This window comes from Pelophylax lessonae, assembly GCF_965119305.1.
Source record: "Pelophylax lessonae genome assembly, chromosome: 13".
NCBI classification, from domain to species: Eukaryota; Metazoa; Chordata; class Amphibia; order Anura; family Ranidae; genus Pelophylax; species Pelophylax lessonae.
Window position 1 is genome coordinate 54,270,320 of NC_138780.1, and position 26,934 is coordinate 54,297,253.

Here is a 26,934-nt window from a genome sequence, read left to right on the forward strand (position 1 = left end):
TAGCTTGCAGTAGTGTGGAAATCACAGATTGAGACAACCCTCTATCCTTTAGCACCTGACTTCTGACAGCCAAGCCGTTAAAGCCATCGACTGTAAAGCAAGATAGAAGATTGGCCCTAAAGCCAACAGATCTCCGCTAAGAGGAGGACTCCAAGAAGCATCAATGACCAACCGTATCAGATCTGTGTACCAAGACCGGCGAGGCCAATCTCGAGCCACTAGGATGGCTGTAATCCCTTCTGCCTCGAACCTCCGCAGGAGTCATGGCAGGAGTTCTAGAAGAGGAAAGATGTACAGTATCTCACAAAAGTGAGTACACCCTCACATTTTTGTAAATATTTTATTATATCTTTTTAATGTGGCAACACTGAAGAAATTTCACTTTTCTACAATGTAAAAGTAGTAAGTGTACAGCTTGTATACCAGTGTAAATTTACTGTTCCCTCAAAATAACCCAACACACAGCCATTAATGTCTAAACCACTGGCAACAAAAGTGAGTGCACCCCTAAGTGAACATGTCCAAATTGGGCCTAATTAGCCATTTTCCGCCCAGGTGTCACGTGACACGTAGTGTTACAAAGTCTTAGGTGTGAATGGGGAGCAAGTGTGTTAAATCTGGTGTTAACGTTCTCACTCTCTTATACTGGTCACTGGAAGATCAACATGGCACCTCATGGCAAAGAACTCTGAGGATCTGAAAAAAAAGAATTGTTGCTCTACATAAAGATGGCTAGACTATAAGATTAATAAGACCTTAAAACTGAGCTGCAGCATGGTGGCCAAGACCATACAATGGTTTAACAGGACAGGTGTAAACTCAGAACAGGCCTCGCCATGGTCGACCAAAGAAGTTGAGTGCACATGCTCAGCGTCATATCCAGAGGTTGTCTTCGGGAAATAGAAGTCTAAGAGCTGCCAGCATTGCTGCAGAGGTTAAAAGGGGGCGGGGGGGGTCAGGCTGTCGGTGCTCAGACCATATGCCGCACACCGCATAAAATTGGTCTGCATGGCTGTCGTCCCAAAAGGAAGCCTCTTCTAAAGATGATGCACAAGAAAGCCTGCAGTTTGCTGAAGACAAGCAGACTAAGGACATGGATTACTGGGACCATGTCCTGTGGTCTGAGGAGACCAAGATAAACGTATTTGGTTCAGATGGTTTCAAGCATGTATGGCGGCAACCAGGTGAGGAGTACAAAGACAAGTGCGTCTTGCCTACAGTCAAGCATGGTGGTAGGAGTGTCATGGTCTGGGGCTGCATGAGTGCTGCCAGCACTGGGGGGCTACAATACATTCAGGGAACAATGAATGCCAACATGTACTGTGACATACTGAAGCAAAGCATGATCCCGCCTTTTGGAGACTGGGCCACAGGGCAGTAATCCAACATGATAAGGACCCCAAACACACCTCCAAGACCACCAATGCCTTGCTAAAGAAGCTGAGGGCAAAGGTGATGGACTGACCAAGCATGTCTCCAGAACTAAACCCTATTGAGCATCTGTGGGGCATCCTCAAACGGAAGGTGGAGGAGCGCAATTTCTCTAACATCCACCAGCTCCATGATGTCGTCATGGAGGAGTGGAAGAGGACTCCAGTGGCAACCTGTGAAGATTTGGTTAACTCCCTGCCCAAGAAAATTAAGGCAGTGCTGGAAAATAATGGTTGCCGCACAAAATATTGACACTTTGGGCCCAATTTGGACATGTTCACTTAGGGTTGTACTCACTTTTGTTGCCAGCAGTTTAGACATTAACCACTTAAGCCCCGGAGGATTTGGCTGCTAAAGGACCAGGGGTTTTTTTGCGATTTTTTACTGCGTGACTTTAACGGACAATTGCGCGGTCGTGCGACGCTGTACCTAAACGAATTTGACGTCCTTTTTTTCCCACAAACAGAGCTTTCTTTTGGTGGTATTTGATCACCTGTGCGATTTTTTGATCACGCGCTATAAACAAAAAAAGAGCGTAAATTTTGCAAAAATAACAATATTTTTCAAATTTTTTTATATGAAATTCCCCAAAAAAAAAAGTAAAAATCAAAATTTTTTAACATTTTTCGGCCAATTTGTTTTATGCTACCTATGTTTGGTAAAAAAAATCGCAAAAAGCGTATTTTGATTGGTTTGCGCAAAAGTTATCGCGTTTACTAACAAAGAGAAAGATTTTTGTCATTTTTGGTGTTTTTTTTTTTAACGCGTAATGGCGGCGATCTGCGATTTTTTTTTCGGTACTGCGACATTGCGGCGGACAGATCGGACCCTTGACTGACATTTTTGACACTTTTGGGGTTACCAGTGACATTACTGCAGTAATCAGTGCTATACATATGCACTGTTACTGCAAAAATGACACTGGCAGGGAAGGGGTTAACTTTATTGGGAAGGGAGGGGTTAAGTGTGTCCTAGGGGCGTGCTTTCTACTGTGTAGGGACATTCCTATTGGTGTAAAAGCAAAGATCAACCGTTCTACATAGTAGAACGGTCAGATCTTTACTTTTACACAGGGAGAACTGACAGGCAGCTTGTTTACACAAGCTGCTCTGTCTTTCTCCCTTCACAGGAGCGATCGCAGTGTGACTGGCGGACATCGAGTCCGCCGGTCACACGCACTGACTTGCCTGTGAACGAGCCTCGGCGGGCGCGCGCCCGCCCGCGATAGGCTCGCAAGTCAGTGACAGGCGAGTGACGTACCGATACGTCACTCTGCCTGGCCGGGGCTGACCGCCGCAGTATATAGTCGTGCGGCGGTCGGCAACCGGTTAATGGCTGTGTGTTGAGTTATTTTGAGGGGACAGTAAATTTACACTGTTATACAAGCTGTACACTCACTACTTTACATTGTAGCAAAATGTAATTTCTTCAGAGTTGTCACATGAAAAGAAAAAAATTTAAATATTTACAAAAATGTGAGGGGTGTACTCACTTTTGTGAGATACTGTTTATCAGACGTAACTGGCCCCAAAAGGAGCCACCAGTGCATCTGTGGCATCGGCCAGATGATCCCGAGACAGTGCCACAAACCTGAGCACCTTCCTGTGGAGACCAGAGGCCAACAGGACCACCTCGGGAGTTCCCCACCAGAGGCACAACTGATGAAACACCCCTAGAGGAAATGTCCAGTATATCGATCGATAGTCTGTATTCTTCCAGAGTTCAGACCCTCTGAGCACAATCCGTGCCAAAATCGCCACCCCACTCGGACAGGCTGGCATCCGTGGTGACCATAGTCCAGTATAGGGGAAGTTCGATTTACCCTGTTGAATCACCAGAGAGCGAAGCCACCAAATCAGGGACCCTCTCGTACGCGGGCTCAACAGGATCAGATTGTCTAGAGACTGTGGATTCTTGTCCCACACGGAAAGAATCTCTCTTTGCAGAGGTCTCGTGTGGAACTGTGCAAGTGAAACCGCCTCGAAGGTAGACACCATCAAACCACCCCCATGCAAGCCCTGAAAGATGACCGGCTGCTGGACAACAGGAGCCAAATTGCATCCTGCAGATTTTGGAACTTGTCCCAAGGGAGGAACACCCTGGTTGATGCAGAGTCCACAGCAAACCCAGATAGTCCATCTAGGGTGGACGGAACCAGAGCTAATACCTGAAAATGTAATTTCCAACCGAACTCCTGCAGAGTCCGCACAGTAATCTCCCGGTTGTCCGTAAGAGCAGTCAGAGACTTACGCAAGAAGATCATCCAGGTACTCCAGTACCACAATCCCCCGCTGGGGCAACAAAGCCAACACTAGGGCCAACACTTTGTGAAAACCCAAAGAGCTGAGGCAAGACCTCTTGATAATGCTCCTCGCCCATGGCAAGCGGAGGAAACGTGGATGACCGACATATCGGAATATGAGGGTAAGTGCCCTTGGTAGCGATAGAGGCCAGAAGATCCCCCTGATCTCATACGAATGGATTCGGAACATCTTTACCCGCACAAAATGGTTCACAGCTTGAGGTCCAAGATTGGACACGCCTAGCTTTCCTTCCTGGGACCTGCAAACATCTTTGACTAAAACCCATGAAAAAAAACGTTCCGAGTCGGAGATCGGTACAGTCACCCCTTGTGGTAGCAAGTCTTGCACCGCCCCAAAGAGACCTGGCAGGCGATCTGGGGATAAACGCAGTTTGGAAGGAAAGAACCTCTCTGGAATATAAGACAGAAAACTCGATCTTGTACCGGGACCGAATCAGCTAGTGGACTCACTTGTCTTGAATCAGGGAGGTCCACAGGTCTGGAAACAAGCGAAGATGTCCCCCCACCCCAAATACGCCCGAGGGTGCCCCTTCAGGCAGAAAAGGGCTTGTCTGCAGGTCTGAAAGGACCTGCTCTCAGCATACCAAACCAGGTCCTCATGGAACCGCCGGGGGATGTCCTGACAGACTTAGATCCCTTGACTTCAGATCCTGAGGAAGGAAAAGGCTGCTTATGAGCCCAGAGAAAAAAAAGGCCCAGGACTGCGACGAGACTCTTTGCCCCTGGCAGCCTGTGGAAGAAGAGTACTTTTCCCTATTAAAGACCCTTAATAATATCATCCAGGGAGGCTCCAAACAGGTGATCCCCCCCCCCACAAAGGGAAGATCACAGAAGGCCTTCTGGAAAGTCTGGTCCGCAAACCAGCATTTTAGCCATATCATGTGCCGAAGGATCACTGCTGTCATGGACAGTCCAGAGACTAAGGGAGTCTTATCCAGAGAGGCATCACAGATGAACTGCAACCCTTGGACCAACTAGTCCGCCAGCCCCGCAAGGGGAGGGGAAAGCGGTTCCCCATTCAGATCCTGGAGCAAAAGCTTTGCCCACTCGTGAAAGTCAGGGACACCAATGCTATGGTGAACACCGGCCTAAGGACCAAACCGGCCACAGCAAACATGTGGCGGACAAAAGTCACGGCACTCCTGTCAAAAGGATCTTTTAAAACCAGAGACACCTCCACCGGAATTAAGGTGGATTTATTCAGCCTGGAGACCTGAGAGTCCACCACATGTTCAACAGAGACTCCTCTATCTCTGACCCGCAACAATTTTGTCACAGTAGGCATGAAAAGAAAATACCTTTGCAGCTTTAGAGGATCTGCGGGCACCAAAGGGGACTGGCAACTCTGATGCAGCAGCAGCTGAATCCTACATGTTTAAAGTTTCATGCGCAGCTGCAGTAGAAGAGGATCATCCTCACTATCAGAGCACTCGAACTATACACTAAGCTCACCCTGAAAACATAAGCAGGGCAGGCTGCTGACCACAATCCCGCAAGGAGACGTTGGCCAAAGGTCCACAAAAGGACCACCTAATAAACCCTGCAAAAAAGCAAGGGGGTCGCCCTCCATAGAGAACATAATAGGACATAGACCCCTTGAGGGGGGGGGGGCGCTCGCGGTGACGTGGGCAGAGTATCCTGGCCCACACAATAGTGGCTGCTACCACCCACTTCAAGGGAGGCGCCCGGCTGACCATATGGCCCAGCAGGTCGCGGCCCAGCCACAATTGCAGAGATCCAAAGTTCGGCAGGTGCCCAGGGGGAGAGTTAGGGGCTTAAGATAAACTCACTTAGGCCGCCCCCCCAATGGTGGCCGCACGACCATCCCAGGGAGGGGCCCACATCCGCCCCAAAAGGTCACCGGGGGGAAGGAGGGACACTGCTTACCACACAGACAGACCACTGCACCATCTGAATAGGGGTGTTGCAGGCCAGAGGTACGCTGCGACTCACGTCCTGACCAGGTCTATGCGTCCTCACGAGATGTTTAACTCGCCAGCCAGCCCCCGTCCAGTGGGGCTAGGTCACGGCCGACCTAGCACGAAGCTGAGGTTGGGTCATGCTCGCAGGCCGGACTGGGATGACCATAAGGATCTAGAATATCCAGTCCATCGCCCAGTCCAGTAGTTGATTGTAGTTCTCACAGGAAGAGAAAATAATAATAAAAATAAATAAAAATTTAATTTTAAAAAAGGAAAAAAAATGCTAGGACCAGGGATCACAGCAAGGAACTATGTCCTTACTCCTGACTAGGCAGACAAAAAAAAAACTGAGTGCCTATAGCAGGAAGTGGGAGTATATCCCCTGTGACTGCCGCATAGGCGTGGTAAAGCTTTTTCCTGGCTAGTGTCCTACTCCTGTAGGGGGCAGCATAACCCAATGGTCAAGAAGATTCCGGAGCTGTGTCAGTCAATGAACGAAGAGAAATACCGTACCTTTAGGTTTTTGGTTTTAACATGACAAAATGTGGAACATTTTAAAGGGGTCTAAATATTTTTTTAAGGCACTGTAAAATTTTTTATTTTTTTTTCACACAAATAGAGCTTGCTCTTGGTGGTATTTAATCGCCACTGGGTTTTTTTACTTTTTGCTAAACAAATCGAACAATTTGAAAAAAACAAAAAAAAAAAACTTTTTTTTTTTAGTTTCTGGTATAAAATTTTGCAAACAAGTAATTTTTCTCCTTCACTGATGTTCCCTGATGAGGCTGCACTGATGGGTACCAATAGGCAGCACTGATGGGAGACACTAATAAGGCTGCGATGATATAGGCAGCACTGATGGGCACTAATAGGCAGCACTGATAATCAGTGTCCATGTCCCCTTTCACACTAGCTGTTACTGGCTCTCTCCTCACACTGACAATGGGAGGAAAGGAATGCCGATAACCGACAAGTGTGTTTACATTGTGAGCAGCTGTAATTAGACACAGCTGATCATGTGGTAACTGTGGTAGGCTCTTTACCCTAATCTGTGATCAGCGGTTTCTGGAGGACATAGCGATTGCAATGTGCGCCCTCCCAGAACTGGCCGACAGCATTGTTGCTGTCATTTTGCTCTAGCGCGGTCAGCAAGTGGTTAAAAGGTGAACTTATCCTTTAGTCTCAACTTGAGCAGAGGTTATTGTGACATTAGGGCCAATGCTAGGGTCTCTGGATTCCCACGGCTATTGGGCACCATACAGAAGCAGAGTGGCAGCAGGCAGTCTGGCACTGAAATGCTCTCTGTGTTCCAGCACCTGACACTGAAACACTTTCATGGGGACAGAGTTATTTCCACCCATAGCACAAGAAAAGACCCAGACTGGGATAGAGAGAGGCGTGGGCGAGTGTGATGAAAATTTCTCTGCCAGTAATCACCAATCCAATGCAGTGGGAGGATGGGTGTTAACTTTCACTACCACTGTCCAACAATTAAAGGAATGGGGCTTAAAATTCACTACTCATTACAACCAATCGAGAGGAGGATGGGGGTTAAATTTCAATGCTGGTGACCCCCAATGTAGAAGAAAGGGGGGGGGGGTGGCAGGGTTACCCTTCACTGCAAGTGACCACCAGTGTAAGAGGGGGTACGATATTTCAAAATTTCCCGCCATGACCACTAATGTGGGGGAAAGGGGTAGTGTTAACTTTCACAGCCACTGACTACCAATGTCGGAGGGGGGTTAATAGCACTGACAACAGCACGAGGAGTCATTGCCCCCACTGACACCAGTGTTGAAGGTTGTTATTGAGTCCACTGACAACAATGCTGGGGGTTATTGTACTCAACTTCTTCATTGTCCACTGCGATATGCTTAACCACTTGTCAACCGCCCCACGTTTATATACACTGCATGGCCGTGGCTCTCCTGTGCGAAATCACGTCCAGGTACGTAGTTTTGCTCTTCCAGGTCTGGGGCATGCATGCACGCCACTGGCGACCAGCTCCCGCTGCGATTGTACACAATTTGAGCCAATCAGACCCGATGTCCTCCAGGACCCGCCGATTGTTCACGAGAGAGGCCGAACGGTGATCTGCCTTTGTAAACAAGGCAGATCGCCATTCTGCTAGTAGGGAATACAGAGATCTTGTGTTTCTGCTAAGCAGGAACATGGATCTCTTTTTTTACAGCCAAAGCACCCCCCACACAGTTAGAAAGCACTCCCAAGGAGCACATTTAACCCTTTGATCGCCCCTAATGTTAACCCCATCTCTGCCAGTGACATTAGTACAGTGACCGTGCATTGTTTTTTTTTAGCACTGATCACTGTAGCTATCTGTACCACTGTATCACTGGTCGTAGTCCCGCCAAAAAAAATCGCTAATTGTCGCCATTACTAGTAAATAAAATAAAAAAAGTATATATATATATTTATATATATAAAAAGCTTTTCCATAGTGTGTTGATGCAATAACATCTGCGCAAACCAATCAATACACGCTTATAAAAACAGGTAGCAGAATACATATTGGCCTAAACTGATAAAGAAATTCGATTTTTTTTTTTTTTTTTTATTGGGTGTGTTTTATAGAAAGTAAAACATTTTTTTTTATAGGTCTTTTTTGTTTATAGCGCAAAAAATAAACACCGCAGAGGGGATTAAATACCACCAAAAGAAAGCTCTATTTGGGGAATAAAGAACATTTTATTCAGGTACAGTGTCGCACAACAGCGCAATTGTCAGTTAAAGTAATGCAGTGTCCTATCGCAAAAATGGCCTTGTCATGAAGGGGGGTAAACCTTCCAGGTCTGAAGTGGTTAAAAAAATGCAGCAAGACGGTCGTGTACCTGACTGTGGAGCCCGAGATGATGAGGGAGGCTTCTTGAGCAATTTCAGTCCAAGCACCCCTAGTAGTGGAGACAGGGACTGCTAGGGCAGTGGAAGGGCGCAGGTGCCAGGAAGCTGGTGTAATGAGTTGAGTCCTTTCAGTGGTAATATGGAGTCTGGTCACAAGCTATGTTCAGCAGCAGCTAGGGAGACAGGTGCAGGGTCAGGATAAAGTATCCTATTCAGTATCAGAAACAGGCAAAAGTCCGTAACATGCTGGCAGCAAAGTACCAGGTCAGGAGGCAGAGACGTGGTCAGAGATCCAAGCCGAGGTCAGTAACACAAGTTAGCAGCAGACAAAACAGGCAGGGGTGATCCAAGAGAGGTTGTCAGGCATAACCAGGTGAGGAACAAGGTAAGCAGACTTTCAAGAACCAGGAACACAGCAACCAGAGCTGAAGTCAATTCAGCACTGAGGCCAGGCAGACTCTTGGTTTAAATAGGCCGCTGGGCGCCATGATCTGTGGATGTGTGCGCACACATACTTTTAGGCTTCTATGCTCATGATCCTGCATATGCGCATAAGAATGAGTACCTGCTACACGGAAATTAGCATTTGCTGTACAAGATCCCTGACAGACAAATTTTTGGATTTTGAAGAAAATGTGCTATTGTGTGGCACACATTTGATGCCCTCTATAATTTCCAAGTTGACCACCACTGTTCTAGAAGGTCAGTATACCAACACACATGTCCTTCTGGGCACCACACAAGCTGATCGCACGATTGTTACATTAGAAACATTTTATAGCCAGATCAGGTTCACTTGAAATGTTTGTATTATTAAAAACTTCCACTGCATCAGCCATCAAAGACATACCTGTTCATGCCATGTAAGCTTCTGGTGTTTAACTAGTTGATGGAACTGATTATGCACATCAGAGAACGATTTATGCAACGTCTTTATATTAATAACATTGCTCCGAGGCTTAAATTCGCTTTGAAAAGATGTGTATAAGCTGATCTCATTTTGAGCCGAGGTAATGCATTCATCTTCCGAAGCAGACTGAAAGACTGTTTCCTGTTAGGGATGTATAAAAAAAAAAACAAACTGCCTGTTACAGCATTTACAAACATACAACCTACTTTGAATTATGCTAAATACTAATGTCCATATTTATGTAGCTACTAATAAACAATATGTGGTTCTTTATTTGTGTACGGTATACAATCCCTTTTTTTTTGTACACTTTTTTAAAGTATACAGTGAAACTGTTGTAAGCTTCAAGAAGCACCTGATCCAGTTTATAACACGTTGATTACTTGTTTTTGTGTTACAGGAGACCGGCAGTGGTTGAGCTCCTCTAAGGCAGGATTATTATAGCATTAGACCTACCCCCTGCAGTTTAGATTTACTAAAATAATTGCCTTTCCATGTTCTGTGTACTGTAGGAGAACAGATATAGTGAATGCAGGCTCTTAGGTTTAGTAAATTGCTATGAGGAAGGCGTAAAGCCGAAACGCGTCAGCATCTGTCATGTTGTCACCGCTATCCATGTTGGAATAAAGCTTTTTACTTGGAAGAAGACTTTTCGTGTGCCGGCTTTATTCATATAACATTTGGTTTGGACGTTCAGCCTGAGCACAGACACTTAGCTCTTTATTTTCCCAGTGTGGTGGAGCTAGGGTGAGTTACTTCTTAGGTTTAGTAACACTTTAATTATCTAATGTATTAAAAACATACATTTCTGCGCTATGTGTATCCCAAATTTCTGCAGCTGCTGTCCACCCAGTGCTAAATCCCCTCAAAAAATGCAATTAAACTAATACAGTGCTTGCAGATCAAAACATGTACTGATAGAACATAATGTGATAAAAAAACAAAAAAAAACAAAAAAAAAACATGAAAAACAAAATCAAAGTCTTTCCAAAGATTTCATATAAAGTGCTTGGTGCTCCAAATTCCATATAAAAGGTGCTAAAGTGCTTCATATAAACTGTGAAGTGTGCCACACTCCTCTCTCGTATCCCCACTCACCAGAGAAAATGGATACTCAACTTTTCAGTTTGGGGGTCAAACATGCTTGTATCTGGTGTTGTGAATTGGAATTTGAAAATCCGAGCACTTTATACGAGATCTTTGGAAAGACTTTGTTTTTGCTCTTCCTGTTTTTTTTTTTTTTTTTATCACATTATGTTATACAAGCACCTGTTTTGATCTGCAAGCGCTGGATTATTCGAATTTAATTATCTAAGATAAGTGCTGCCCCTCTGTGACTTACTAACCTTCTCTAGACCCCAGAATTGCATGCCACTAGGTTTCTTTTTTACCATGGTGCTCGTTAACCACTTTACCACCGGAGGATTTTCCTGCTGTACGTCCAGGCCACTTTTTGCGATTCGGCACTGTGCGACTTTAACTGACAATTGCACTGTCATGCAACGCCGTACCCAAACAAAATTTACGTCCTTTTTTTTCCCACAAACAGAGCTTTCTTTTGGTGGTATTTGATCACCTCTGCGCTTTTCATTTTTGGCAATATTAATAAAAAAAATGCGACAATTTTGAAAAAATAACAATATTTTTCTACTTTGACAGTTAAAAAATATCCAATATATTCAATTTTTGTCATATATTTAGGCCAAAATGTATTTAGCTACATGTCTTTGACAAAAAAATTCTCAATGAGCGTATTTTTAACCGCTTTAAGACCGGAAGTTTTGACCCCATTCCTGACCAGGGCATATTTTGAGATTCGGCACTGCGCTACTTTAACGGACAATTGCGCGGTCGTGCAATGTTATACCCAAATCAAATGTATGTCCTTTTTGTTTCCCCACAAATAGAGCTTTCTTTTGGTGGTATTTGATCACCTGTGCGATTTTTACTTTTTGCGCTATATACAAAAAAAAAAAGCGTCAATTTTGAAAAAATAACAATATTTTTCACATTTTTTTTATATGAAATTCTCCCCCAAAAAATGTAAAAATCAAAATTTTTTAACATTTTAGGCCAATTTGTTTTCTGCTACATATTTTTGGTAAAAAAAATAGCAATAAGCGTATTTTGATTGGTTTGCGCAAAAATTATCGCAGCTACTAACTACGGGAAATTTATGTCATTTTTAATGTTTTTTTTATTAACTAGTAATGGCGGCGATCTGCGATTTTTTTTGCGGGACTGCGACATTGTGGCGGACAGATCGGACCCTTGACTGACATTTTTGGGGGTACCAGTGACATTACTATAGTAATTAGTGCTATATATATGCACTGTTACTGTAAAAATGACACTGGCAGGGAAGGGGTTAACTTTTATTGGTGATCAAGGGGTTAATGTATGCCTGGTGCTTACTAACGTGTGTGGGGGGAGGGGACCGAGTGACACAGGCACAGATCGCAGGTTCAGCTATGCTGAATCCTGCAATCTGTCACTGTTTGTCACTTAGGAGATCCGCCCGCTTTGTTTACACAAGCGGGCGGATCTCCACACTCGATCCCCGACGATCGGGGAAGAGCGGCGGTGATCACCCCTGCTCCTACTCTGGCCCGACTCCCGCTGTGACTGAATACAGTGAGAGCGAGCCTTCGGAGGCGCGCGTGCGCAGCCCACAAGAAGAGGAGTCCAGCGACGTAGGTCTACGTCGCTGGACAATATCGAGTCACTTTGCCGCAGTACCAGCTCAGTGAGCGGTCGGCAAGTGGTTAACCAGTAGCTGACCCGCTCACAGTAATTGTAGAGCGATCCCATAACTGCTGTTTCTGATAGACACAGCGGATCACGGCGTGCGATACCTGGCTGCTGTGAGTGCCTGGGGTACTATTGGATCAATGTAATCGGTCAAAGCAATCACATGATTACAATGCAAACAAAATAGCTATGAATGGCTACCATTCATGACTATTTTGGATGCTATTGTGATGCGGTGATTGGCCCACAGCTATTACATGGTACCTGGGCCAATCACAGCACCCTGTGCTATGTGATTAGCTGTAGCCAATAACAGCATGTCAACAGTAAGCAAGCGGTCATGAATGGAAAGCCATTCATGACAGTTAACTATTGCATATAACAGTTATCATCATGGTTATAAGCAATCCATGGTTATAAGTAAAAAAAAATCCCTGATCACCCCCAGAGTAGTACAGTGTCATTTCGGCAACACTGAATTACTCGGATGATAGAATGTAAAAAAAATGTGTAAAAAAAAAGAAGAAAATGGTTTTAAAAATTGAAATTTTATTTTATTTTTTTAAAACATACTGTCATCAGTATCAGTCACTTGGTGATGCTGTACTGCACAAGTGAAAGCAAGTTAAAAAACAAAAAATTGTGATAAAACCTAAAAAATAATTAATTCATTTTACAAAAAAATGTGAGGAAAAAAAAGTACACCTTCAAAAAAAACTTGCCATACCTCTTAAATACTTCAGTCTGTCTAATTCGCAAAAAGGGGTCATTTGACAGTATTTGTACTGTCCTGCCATTTTAAGGCCTCAAAGAAATAAAATAGGCCATCAGTTCATCAGGACTGACCAATTTCCAAATATATGGAGTATACACCATAGTTTGTGACTAAAACCTTCACACAGACAAAATATACACTATTTGGGTTAGGTTTACCAAAAAAAATGTAGCAGAATACATTTTGGCCTAAGACCCCATTCACAATGCCGCGACCAGAAAGTCACCTCATAAGGGGCGACTTGTATGATAGATGACTTTGTATTTGGCCAATCAGAATATGATGGTTCTGGGTCATGCTCAATCACACAAAAAAAAGTTCTTAAAAATTGTCGTTTTTGATAGAGAGCCAATTATTGAAAAAAATTATTGAAAAAAAAAAAGTGAGATTTCTCAGCTCTGTAGCATGTCCAGAACCAGAAAAAAATATTCTTTTTATTAGAATTTTTAGTAGCACAGGGATGAGGCTCCGCTCCACCTGGGCGTTTTTGTTGCAGGCGTTTTATCTGGCATTTTTTGCGCGTCTTTGGAGGCAGGCATGACTTTTTTTGGATTTAGTGTAAGGGGGGTCTAAAAAGTGTACCTGTTAAGTTTCAGCTCTGTAGCATGTCCAGAACCAGAAAAAAAGATTATTGTTCTTAGAATTTTTAGTAGCACAGGGATGGGGCTCCGCGCCACCTGGGCGTTTTTTGCAGGCGTTTATTGGGCATTTTTTGGGCGTCTTTGGAAGCAGGCATGACATTTGAACTTCTGTATAGGGGTATCTATACACACACACATACATACATACATACACACACACACACATACAGGTGTGATAGGAGCGGAACCCTATCCCTGCAAATAATTTCATTAGCGCAGGGATGGGGTTCCGCTCCTTTCACACCAATATGTGTGTATGTGTATATATACCCCTACACAGTTCAGATGTCATGCCTGCCTCAAAAGACACCCAAAAATGCCCGATAAACGCCTGCAACAAAAACTCCCAGGTGGAGCAGAGCCCCATCCCTGTGCTACTAAAAATTCTAAGAAAAATTATATTTTTTTCTGGTTCTGGACATGCTACAGAGCTGAAACTTCATAGGTACACTTTGTAGACCCCCCAGACACTAAATCCCAAAAAAGTCATGCATGCCTCCAAAGACGCCCACAAAAAGCCCGATAAACGCCTGTAACAAAAACGCCCAGGTGGAACGGAGCCCCATCCCGGCGCTATTAAAAATTCTAAGAAAAATTATCTTTTTTTCTGGTTCAGGACCATTTTAATGGAAAGTCGGATCACAAGTCGCTTCAAATAAGATAAGGAGGCGACTCCTATTGAAGTCTATGGGACATGTCGGATACAAGTCGCCTCAAAGTATTACAGGACCCTTTTCTGAAGTTGGAGCGACTTCAGTAGTGCCAATTAAGACGGCACTTATTGATTAACATTGCTTTTGTTATGTCAAGCGACTTGGGGCGACTTGAGGGCAAACTAGTCACCTCACAAGTCGCGGCAGTGTGAATGGACTCTTAATGTATGAAGAAAGATTATTTGTTTGCAAAATTTTATAACAGAAACTATGAAAAGCATGTGTTTTTTTTTTTTTTTCAAAATGTACTGTATTCTATAGGGAAAAAAAACGACGGTGCTCCTTGCATGTTGGGCCTCTGTATGTGGCTATGCTGTGACAAAGTCTCACATATGTGGTATCGCTATACTCAGCAAAAATAACACCACAAAATACATTCTGCTACTCTTCCTATGTACATGCTATGTGTTAGAAATATCTTCTAAATTGACAACTTTGTAAAAAAAAAAAAAAAAAAAAAAAAAAAAAAAAAAAAAAGAAGAAGAAAATGCGTTTTTATTTTCTTTCCACATTTTACAAAAACTTGTGGAAAAAAATGACATGTTCAAAAGGCTCATTATGCCTCATAGGATTACGTTGAGGTGTCCGCTTTCTAAAATGGGGTTATTTTGTGGGTAATTCCCTTGTCCCGGTGTTCCAGGGCCTTCAAAAGTGTGATTGGTTGTAATGAAATTATATGTGTAATTTATGCTGCTAGAACACCAGACGGTGCTCCTTGCATGTTGTGCCTCTGTATGTGGCCAGGCTGTGTAAAAGTCTCACACATGTGGTATCGCCATACTCAGGAGTAGCAGGATGTATTTTGGGGTGTAATTGCAAGTATGCAAATACTGTGTGTGAGAAATAACTTGTTATTATGACAATTTTGTGTAACAAAAAAAAAAAAAAAAAAAAAAGAAGGATTTCTTCTTTTTCCCCAAGAACAAGAATTGTGGGAAAAAATTACAACTTCAAAAAACTCACCATGCCTCTTACTAAATACCCTGGAATGTCTACTTTCCAAAAAGGGGTAATTTGGGGGGTATTTGTACTGTCCTGACATTTCAGGGCCTCAAGAAATGATATAGGCCATCGGTACATCAGGTGTGATTAGGTGTGATCAATTTGCAATGATTGGCACTATAGACTCTAACTTTCACACAGACTAATGACCACTAATTTGGGTCATTTTTACCAAAGATATGTAGTAGCATACATTTTGGACCACGTTTATGAAAAAAAAATTACTTATTTGCAAAATTTTATAATATAAACTAAAACAAAATGTGTTTTTTTTCCCCAAATTTTCGCTCTTTTTTCACTTATATCACAAAAAAATAAAAAACCCAGTGGTGATTAAACACTACCAAAAGAAAGCTCTATTTGTGTGAAAATAATGATAAAAAATTTGATTGGGTACAGCGTTGCATGAGTAATTATCATCCAAAGTGTGAGCGCTGAAAGCTGAAAATTGGTTTGGGCAGCAAGGGGGTGTAATTGCTCTGTATGGAAGAGCTTAAGCACGTAGTGAAAGGCTGTGGAGTAGACACTAGGATGAGTTGACAATTGGTTATTGGAGGAATAATTTAGTTTCACTTGGTGGATGTTAAAGCGACTTGGGGAAATCTTGTTTGCGCACAGGAATTTATCACTTTTCTATCATCATGATCACATTTTTTTTCTTTTTGCATTGATTGAATACATTACATATCAATAAGTGATTTCAAATTTACTATGCTTATGGATAAGTTTACTGATGGAAGTTGTTTATATATAATATATAAATAAAACCAACAACCCCCATTGATAAACGGGACTTTGAAGGCAACAAAACATCAATCTCTGGAAAAACATATTTATTCATTCACATTAAATTCAGTAAATTGTTTTGTACCAAAATGAAAACTTAAAAAGCATATACAAGCAAGTAAGACTAAAAAGTTCACAGCTCTGAGTAATCATGTGGATGATTTCAGTATCTTTACATCTCAGTATCTCCAATCTACCCGACGCGTTTCAGGTTAAACCTTTCTTCAGGGGTATTACTGATTGAGATACAAATGTTTAAACATTCATCAAAGATGATCAAGGTAGTGAAAGACCGTGCCAGTCATAAAAATAGAAAGGGAAGGAGGTTATTGTTTCTGTCGAGCTGGGAGCGCCATGTAAAAGCACCAACACCACAGGGCCCCAATCAAACTCCCACAAAAGAGGTCCTCACAAAAGAGGGCTTACAGTGTCCGGACATCCAGAAGATAAATCTCTCTGTATCGTCTAAGCTTATAATCCGCAGTAAATTGTTGCTTGGGATGTGTGGCGCAATTATCAGCTTCCAATGAGCCCCCCACGGTAGCGTTGCATCGATTATCTCGGCAGAGACAATAACATCCTTCCCTTTCTCTTTTTATGACCAGCACGGCCTTTCACTACCTCGATCATCTTTGATGAATGTTTGAACATTTGTATCTCCATCTGTAATACCCCTGAAGAAAGCTTTAACATGAAACCCGTCAGGTAGATTGAAGACACCGAGACACTTAATTCATCCAGATGATTACTCAGATTGAGACGTGAACTTTTTACTCATTTGTATATGCTTATGTTTTTTTCATTTTGCTACAAAACAATTTACTGAATTTTAATGTGAATGAATAAATATATGTTTTTTTACTGAGATTGATGTTTGGTTGCCTTCAAAGTCTCGTTTACCAATGGGGGGGGGTTGTTTTTTATGTGAATTAACACTGTAGATCTGAACACGTCAGATCTGAATGGGGAAAAATCTCATGCTGGATATTTATACTGATATGGACTGAGTAGTGTGTTTGGAATGAAAGGATGCCACATTGTTTGATGGAAATGAAAATGATCAGCCTACAGAGGGTTGAATTCAAAGACACCCCCAAAAATCAAAGGCTAGTCCATTTTGCTGAAATTTTATTGCAGAAACTCAAAATAGTACTCAGTAGTTTGTATGGCCCCCAAGTGCTTGTATTCATGGACCAAAACATAATGTCCCAGAGGTGTTCTATCGGATTTAGGTCAGGAGAGCGTGGGGGCCATTTATTGGTATCAGTTCCTTTATCCTGCAGGAACTGGCTGCATACTCTCGGCCACATGAGACCGAGCACTGTCCTGCACCAGGAGAAACCCACGACCCAGTGCACCAACATAGGGTCTGACAATGGGTCCAAGGATTTCATCCCGATACCTAATGGCAGTCAGGGTGCCATTGTGTAGCCTGTAGAGGTCTGTGCGTCCCTCCATGGATATGCTTCCCCAGACCATAACTGACCCATCACCAAACAGGTCATAATGAATGATGTCAAAGGCAGCATAACTTTCTCCACGGCTTCTCCAGACCCTTTCACACAGGCTTAGGGTGAACCTGCTCTCACCTGTGAAAAGCACAGGGCGCCAGTGGAGGACCTGCCAATTCTGGTGTTCAATGGCAAATACCAATCAAGCTCCACGGTGCCAGGCAGTGAGCACAGGGCACAGTAGAGGATGTCGGGCCCTCAGGCCACCCTCATTAAGTCTGTTTCTGATTTGTTTAGAGACATTTACACCAGTGGCCTGCTGGAGGTCATTTTGTAGGGCTCTGGCAGTGCTCACCCTGTTCCTCCTTGCACAAAGGAGCAGAAACCGGTCCTGCTAATGGATTAAGGACCTTCTACGACCCCATCTAGCTCTCTAAGAGCAGGGGTCTTCCAACTATGGCCCTCCAGTTGTTTAGGAACTACAATTCCCATGATGCCTGGTCAGGTGTATGAATGTCAGAGTTTTACAATGCCTCATGGGATGTGTAGTTCTGCAACAGCTGGAGGGCCATAGTTTGAGAATCCCTGTCCTAGAGTTACTGCCTGTCTCCTGGAATCTCCTCTATGCTCTTGAGACTGTGCTGGGAGACACAGCAAACCTAGCAATGGCACGTATTGATGTGCCATCCTGGAGGAGTTGGACTGCCTGTGCAGGCTCTATAGCATCAAGGTATCGCATCATGCTACCAGTAGTGACACTGACTCTAGTGAAAAAAAAAAGTAAAAAAAGGAGTAGGGAAAAAAAATGTCAGTGGCCTCCACCTGTAAAACCATTCCTGTTTTGGGGGTGGTCTCATCATTGCCTATCTAGTGAACCTATTAGCTTCATTAACACCAAAGCAGTTAAAACTGATTAACAACCCCCTCTGCTACCTTAACTTACCAGATCAATATCCTAGGAGTTTAATTGACCTGATGCTATACTCTGATTAAAAAAAGTGTTCCTTTAATTTTTTTGAGCAGTGTAGATGTGTTCTACACAGAGTGATAATATTTTAAGCATTTCTTTCTTTTCATTTTGATGAATATGGCTTACACAGTCCACTGTGTTTTATCAGTCCAAAGTCAGCACAGCCCTCTACTAAGAAATTCTAGAGCACTTCATGTTTCCCCTCTGCTGACCAGCTTTATGGAGATGTGAATTTAATTTTCCAGCAGGACTTGCCACCTGCCCACACTGCCAAAAGTACCAATACCCGGTTCAATGATTATGGTATCACTGTGCTTGATTGGTCAGCAAACTCGCCTGACCTAAACCCCGAGAATCTGTGGGGTATTGTGAAGAGGAAGATGAGAAAAACCAAACCCAACAATGCATATGAGCTGAAGGCCGCTGGGCTTCCATAACACCTCAACAGTGCCACAGGCTGATCATCTCCATCCAACGCCACACCAGTGGCGGATCCAGGGGGGGGGGCATCGAGTCAATTGCCCCCCCCCCCCCCCGAGAAAAATAGTACCAGGTTTAAGTTTACAGAGGCATTATCTAAATGCATCTGCAGGTACTTTATTTCTGCTTCCCTGGCTCCCAGGAGACCTAAAATATAATCCCTAAGCCCCATCAGTTCAGAGGGGCCCAGGATGCTGTTTCATAGAGAGAGTTTTTTTTTTTTTTTCCCCCTGCTCAGGTGGATTAATACCACCAGGAGCCGCATTTTGCGACAATAAAATGAAAGTTCCGGCCAGGCGGAGTGATATCAGTCAGCAGCCTCATCACTGCCTGACTCCTGCAGCCAATGGGTGCACAAAAGAAAGGGCGGGCTCAGGCTGAGGGGGAAGCCTGAGACACAGCAGCGTGCATCTGTGTGTGTGAACACACTGAGAGGGACAGATCTTCACAGCAGACAGGGGCAGTAAGGAAAACGTCTAGACTGCAATTAATTCATTTGTCTCCAAAAAGGTACAGTAACACACCCATCCCCCTTCACCTATGCCATGTCCTTGCTGCTGGCCAGCCACCATGAGGAATTATACAGCAGCTAAATGCTATCATCATCATGATAATCACACAGTACAGATGCATTGAGACACAGCACCTGTATTGTGTGATTGTCATGATGATAATGATGATATAGACTGACAGTGAAAACAATCTTCCTGCCTCCTATACACAGTGTGTGCTGCAGACATGAGTCTAACATGCAGGGCTGTCATTTAATGGCTTTAGGATGCATAAAGTGTTGCATTTATCCCAGTGCTGGCATCCCATTTTATTTCCACTGAGACACACAGCCACTGTGTCCCAATATGTCATGCTTCCAGGTGTGCATGCAGGGTGCTTTCATGGACCTGCACCAGCATGTCATATCAGGACACTGCAGCCATGTGTCAGAATACAAATAAATGGCATGCGGGCATGGGGATGCATGGAACACTTTAAAACAATGTCACTGTTTTAACCACCTGCCGACCAGCCGCCACAGTTATATGGCGGCAGGTTCTCGCAAATCGTCGTACCTGTATGGTGGTGTGCGGGAGTGATCCTGGGGGCGTGCGCCCACTTGCCAGCGGGGAAGCTGAGGCACAGGGCCAGCAGCCGCGATTGGCGCCGGGCACCTGCAATCGCTTCCTGTGAAGAGAGAACGACGGTCTGCAGTTGGAAACGCAGCAGACCGTTGTTGTCTCAGGAATCACTGCAGAGCTCCTGTGTTCCTCCTATTTAGGAACACAGGTCTCTGTGTTGGTATTACAAGCCCCCCCCCCACAGTTAGAAAGCACCCCCCAGGCTCACACTTAACCCTTTGATCGCCCCTGGGTTAACGCCTTCCCTGCCAGTGTCATTATTACAGTGACAGTGCATATTTTTAGCACTGATTACTGTTGTAATGTCACTGGTCCCCCCAAAAATGTCAGGGGTCCGATCTGTCTGCTGCAATGTCGCAGTCCCGCTAAAAATCGCTGATCGCCGCCATTACTAGTAAAAAAAATAAAAATGACAGTGCCCCTCCCGAGATTAGACTCTGGATCCGCCCCTGCGCCACACTGATGCAGTAATTTATACAAAAGGAGCCCCGATCAAGTATTGAGTGCAAACTATACTGTACATACTTTTCAGTAAGCCAAAATTTCTGTATTGAAAATCCGTTTTTTATTGGTCTTATGGAATATTTAAATCTTCTGAGATAATGAATTTTGGGTTTTCACTAGCTGTAAGTCAATCATCAAAAATAAAACAAAATAAATGCTTGCAATATATCACTCCTTGTGTAACGCATCTATTAAAAATGTATGAGTTTTACTTTTTGAATTTAATTACTGAAATAAAGAGCACTCACTACGCTTTTAGACTGCAGATTATTCTTTTTGAGTTGGTGATAAAACAAGGGTGAGAGCAGCTTTTTTTTAAGTTGGGTTAAGGGGGAAGGTTTGATCAGTGAAGCTGTTGGTTTTGAAAGAACAGAGCTCAATTCTTTCAAGGACAAATAGGTACAAGTACATTATTCTGAATCATTTTTGAGCCATTGGAATTATTTTGGGGCCATATTAATACTATCCCCATAATGGACAGGAGCTAGCCTGCTCTCTTTTGCAACCTGTTGTTCCTTTAGAAAATGTGCAGCCTTGATTTTCTTTTTACATAATCCGTTGTATTTTTTGTAACTTTTAAAAAATAGCATTTCTTCATTTTTTTTTTATATGTGGCTTTCTTATTCTTTATAGCGTTTTTAACTTTGGATGTGAGACACATAGGTTTTATCTTTAGCCATTTAAAACATATTGCTTATGGGAATACTGTATATTTTGCAGTGTGTTTGCATGCAGTCAGTTTGAAACATTCCCATTTCTGTTCAGTGTTCTTTTATGACATACCTCCCGGTATTGTAGAGTAGCTTTCAGCCTTGGAAAATTAGCTCCTAAAATTATGTTTTTATCTTTCCAACAAGTGCTTGTTGTTTTCAGCTTACATTAAATTAAAACAGGTTATAGTCACTGCTAACCAGATGTTACATAGTTACATAGTTAGTGAGGTTGAAAAAAGACATTAGTCCATCCAGCTCAACCTATGATGTGTGTGTGTGTGTCTACTGTTAACCACACATTGTATACCCCTGTATGTTGTGGTCTTTAAGGTGCCCATCTAATAGTTTTTTGAAACTCTCAATGCTCCCTGCTGATACGACTGTTTGCGGAAGAGAATTCCACATCCTTACTGCTCTTACAGTGAAGAACCCCCTGCGTATTTTAAGGTTAAACTGCCTTTCCTCTAGTTTTAGTGAGTGGCCACGCGTCTTATTGTATTTCCTTTCTCTGAATAGGTTTTTCCATATGCTAGGGTTTCCAGTACAATATTTGTACATTGATATCATATCCCCCCTCAATCGTCTCTTCTCCAGAGAGAATAAGTTCAGTGCTTGTAGTCTTTCCTCATAGCTAATGTCCTCCATTCCCCTAATTATTTTTGTTGCCCTTCTCTGGACGTTCTCCAGTTCCAGCACGTCCTTCCTGAGGACCGGTGCCCAGAACTGGACAGCATACTCCAGATGTGGCCGGACCAGAGTCTTGTAGAGTGGAAGAATAATCTCTTTATTTCTGGAGTGAATCCCCTTTTTTATACATCCCAGTATTCTGTTGGCTTTGCTTGCAGCGGCTTGGCATTGCATGCCACTGCCAAGCCTGTTATCTACCAGTACCCCCAGGCCCTTTTCCATCCTAGACTCACCCAGAGGTTCCCCCCTCAGTGAGTAGCTTGCTTTCTGGTTTCTGGCACCCAGGTGCATTACTTTACATTTATCAACATTGAACCTCATCTGCCATGTAGTTGCCCACCCCATAATTTTGTTCAGGTCCGCTTGTAAGGTTTCCACATCCGGCACAGAAGATATTGGCATGCTTAGTTTAGTATCATCCGCAAATACTGAGATTTTACTCGATATCCCCTCCTCTAGATCATTTATGAATAAATTAAACAGGATTGGCCCCAGGACAGAACCCTGGGGGACCCCGCTTTCCACACCCGCCCAATCTGAGTACTCCCCATTAATAACCACCCTTTGCAACCTCCCCTGGAGCCAGTTCTCTATCCAGGTACTCACCTTATGGTCCATACCTACCTTCCTTAGTTTGAACAGTAAGCGTTTGTAGGGAACGGTGTCAAAGGCCTTTGCGAAGTCCAGGTTCACCACATCCACAGGCTTACCTTTATCTAGGTGGCAGCTCACTTCATCATATAAGGTTAATAGATTGGTTTGGCAAGAATGATTTTTCATGAATCCATGCTGATTACTACTAATGAACATTAAAAAAGCTCTGCAAGGTTTGAAATAACCATGTCCAGCAGAGCATAGTTTCTAGTTGGGGCTTCTATAAATTGCACAATAATATTGACTTATAATATACTGTATATTGTTTATAAATTTCTGCCCTTTATGGTTCCAGCTGTGTCATTACTGCTGTCAATTTCACAATTTCAGGGCAGTTAAAATCTCCATTACCATTGTCCCAGCCTTGCTGCGATTTTTATCTGTGCAAGGAGCTGAGTCTCCATACACTTATTAATACTGGAGGGAGGCACAAACTTCAATAACAAATTTTGCAGCTCCACCCAATGCCTCAGAGCACCATCAAATTCTCCATCGACAAGGACCTCTGTCACACGCACTTTTAGATCATTTCTGATATGGAGACAGATGTTGACACCTTTTTAATTTTACATCGTCTCTCGGAAACAGCAGAGCCAAATATATTAAAAGCCCAATCATTTGAAGAATAAAGTCAAGATTTAGCAATACCGATTAAATCATATGCACCAAAGCTTCCAACTCTCCTATTTTGCTTGGCAGATTTCTAGCATTGGAGAACAAACACTATAATCTTTTGTTGTGCCAATGATTTGTGTATCTTTTTTTGCAGTACAAATGGTACTGCAATTGCTGATGGTTTTTTGCAACATGGAAAACTCCTTATAACTTGCCATAGAGCTCCCTCTATAAGTGTCTGACTTGTCTGTCCTGTTATATTTCTTTACCCCCCACCGATCCTGGTTTACATATTCCCCAAATATTCCCACAAACCTCTCCCCCAGCATAGTAGACCATTCCACTCAGAAGCAAACCATCGTTAGCATATATGTTGTGTCCCATAAAAAAAGTCAGCCGAGTGTTCTAGAAACCCAATTCCTTCTCTCTTACACCAGGTCTTTTGCCACGCATTCAGGTCTCAAAGTTCCTAATGCCTTTCCTGTGTAGCGCATGGCATAGGCAATATTCCAAAGAAAACAACCTTGGAGATCCCCCTCAACTTGTAGCCTAGTTCATTAAATAGATTCTTAGGGATCCTCAATCTTTAAAGTATTCTGTTACTTTGTAGGTATACTTTGGATTGCTGAATTATGTACAATGTACTTTTCTTTGCATATGCCAGACAGCCACACTTTATACACTATTCTATGGAGAGCACTACATGTTGTAGGCTGCTTTCTATGCTACATACAGTAAGCCATGGTGCCCAGTACTTTTGCCACTGTACAATAATGAAAGCGTCTGGGGGCAGGGCAATACAAGTTAGCGGGTGTTGGGAAATTCTGAATGAGGCTTCAGTCAGACTTCAGGCCTGGTGGCTATGGCCTTGTTCCTTTCAACCTTGCAGTTGATTAATAGCCAAGAATATGTGGATGTGTTAAAGGTATAATCTGTTATGTGGAAAGAAGTATGAGAAATGAGGTTATCTTGCAAAAAAAAATCGATTTTTGTAAAATCTTACCGTAAAATCCTTTTCTCTTAGCTCATTGACAGACGTAGTCCTCGGTGATACAGCACCTTCGGGTTATGTTGCCTCCACAGGAGCAGGACTAGACAGGAAATTAAAAATGCTCTGGCCACACCCTAGGGGCAGTCCCAGAGGGTATATCCTCTCTCTCTCTGCCTCAGCAAATCAGTTATGTCAAAAAGCAGTCTTTAGAGATTTTAACCCAACCCAACTCCAAAACAGAGGGGCTGGGACTACGTCTGTCAATGAGCTAAGAGAAAAGGATTTTACGGTAAGATTTTACAAAAATCCATTTTTCTCTATCGCTCATTGACAGACGTAGTCCTCGGTGATACAGCACCTTCGGGACGTCCCAGAGCAGTATCACAAATGAGGGGTGGGAAAATGGAAATCAAATCCCAATCTAGAAGGCCCAACCGGTGCCAACTAGAAGTTTACAATGCTCATCCTTAATGATGAGACTCAACAAAAAAGAAATTTTTCAAACAGAAAAAAACTCTCGAGGTAGACCACCGGTCTCCTCAAATTGCGGCCTGCAAAACCTTGCGGCCAAATGAGGCATCCGCCGATGCCGTCACATCAATTTTATAGAATTTTGTAAAGGTATGTACCGACGACCAGGTGGCCGCCTTACATACCTGGACCACTGACGCCTGATGGCGAAAGGCCCAGGAAGTACTGAGCGCTCGAGTGGAGTGCGCCCTAACAGGGAACGGAGGACTCTGACCCTTGATAGAATAAGCCTGTACCACCGTCTGTCTAATCCATTTGGCAATGGTCGCGGCAGATGCAGGCAAACCCTTTCTGGGGCCATCCGTGATCACAAAAAGTGAATCCGTCTTACGGAATGATTCCGTAGCTTTCAGGTATACTCTGATTGCCCGAACCACATCCAAGGAATGCAACGCATGTTCCCGATGATGCTTGGGCTGAGGACACAAGGAAGGTAGTACAATATCTTCATTCAGATGAAAATCTGAAACCACCTTAGGAAGAAAGGATGGCTTAGGATGAAGTACTACCTTATCCCTATGAATCACTAGGTATGGGGACTGGCATGATAATGCAGCCAGTTCTGACACCCTGCGAGCAGAAGTGATAGCCACCAAGAAGGCCACCTTCTGGGATAAAGTAAACAAGGGAATCTCCCTGATGTTTTCAAAGGGAGGTTTCTGTAGAACCGACAAAACTAAATTAAGATCCCAGGGCGGTAAGGGCGCGCGGACTGGTGGAGCCAGGTGCCGCACCCCCTGGATGAAATTCCGCACCAAGGACTTGGTAGCTAAAGGTTTCTGAAAGAAGATTGCTAATGCTGAAACTTGACCCTTGATGGTGCTCAAGGCTAGCTTCTGCTCAACCCCTTGTTGCAAAAAAGCCAATATTCGAGTCACCGAATAGGTACGTGGAGGAAATCCTAAAGATTCGCACCATGCAATATAAGTCTTCCATGTGTGATAATAGACCTTGCTGGAAGTCGCTTTCCTTGCTTTAATAAGGGTAGGAATGACTGAAGCTGACAAACCTCTGTCCTTCAGTACTTGGGTCTCAATGGCCAGGCCATTAAAACCAGCGACTGTAAAGCACGATGGTAAATTGGTCCTTGAGACCACAGACACTCCCTGAGACGAAGTTCCCACGGAACGTCTGCGACTAGCCTGTCCAAGTCGGCCAGGCCGGCTTGACGAGGCCAGCCTAGAATTTCTAGGACCACTGGTGCTGACTGGATCTGAACCAGGCGTCCCTAGAGCTATCTGGCCCCGACCATCCGAGAAAGTCTGGTCGTTTTCTGTTCCCACACATTTATCAGATACCTGATTGCTATCAGGAAGGGTGATCTTTTCTGGTTGAACCTCAGGGACCGAAGTCACCCGACTAGAGGCTACTTGGCCTATCTGGTCAACCAGATCCGATTCCTGTGAGGTATCGGGACTAATCTTAGGAAAAGGTAAAGGAAAAGATCTATTCAGGGAACGGTGACTACCGCTCCCTGTAGTACTTAAATGTTGGAAGGGAAGAATCGCACCGGTAGTAGTAGTTGATGCTCGATCTAATGTCCTGAATACCGGTGAAAACGTCCCCCCACCCTCAAACCGGGTGGGGGCGCACCTTCAGGCTGTGTACTCCTTTGCTTCGGGTTTGGCTGAGTTGGTCCTCTGTTTGTCCGACCAGCCTTTCTTGAACCCTCCTGGAGGAGTCTTGCCTTTCCCGCTTGTTCCAGCCGGGCGTGCGAACCCTTTATGGGCGGTAAAGAAAGGTCCTCGCTTGTTGCGAGGTCCCTTAGCTTTAGCAGCCTGTGGCAAAAAAGTGCTCTTGCCCCCAGTGGCATCCTTAATGATTTCATCTAGGGTGGCCCCAAATAGACGATTCCCCTGAAAGGGGAGATTCGTCAAGGTCTTTTTGGAACCTAGGTCAGCTGACCAGCATTCTAACCACAGCACACGTCTGAGGATTACCGCTGACATAGATGCATGCCCTAATAGGGGAGTAGTGTCCAAGGCTGCGTCACAGATAAACTGTAGCCCTTGTATAATCTGTTCCATCAAATCAGATGTTTCCTGGGGAATATCTTTTCCCCTAAGGTCTTGGCGTACCAATCTCGCCCATT

The 26,934-nt window shown here is 43.8% G+C and overlaps 1 protein-coding gene across 1 annotated transcript in view; it reads right to left on the reverse strand.

Moving 5' to 3' along the window:
• TEDC1 (tubulin epsilon and delta complex 1) overlaps positions 1-26,934 on the reverse strand; it is a 201,375-nt gene that overhangs the window by 31,646 nt on the left and 142,795 nt on the right. Inside the window, exon 7 of the mRNA XM_082242892.1 lies at positions 9,386-9,586. Coding sequence (XP_082099018.1) covers positions 9,386-9,586 — 201 coding nt within the window. The remainder of the gene's footprint in view (positions 1-9,385; positions 9,587-26,934) is intronic.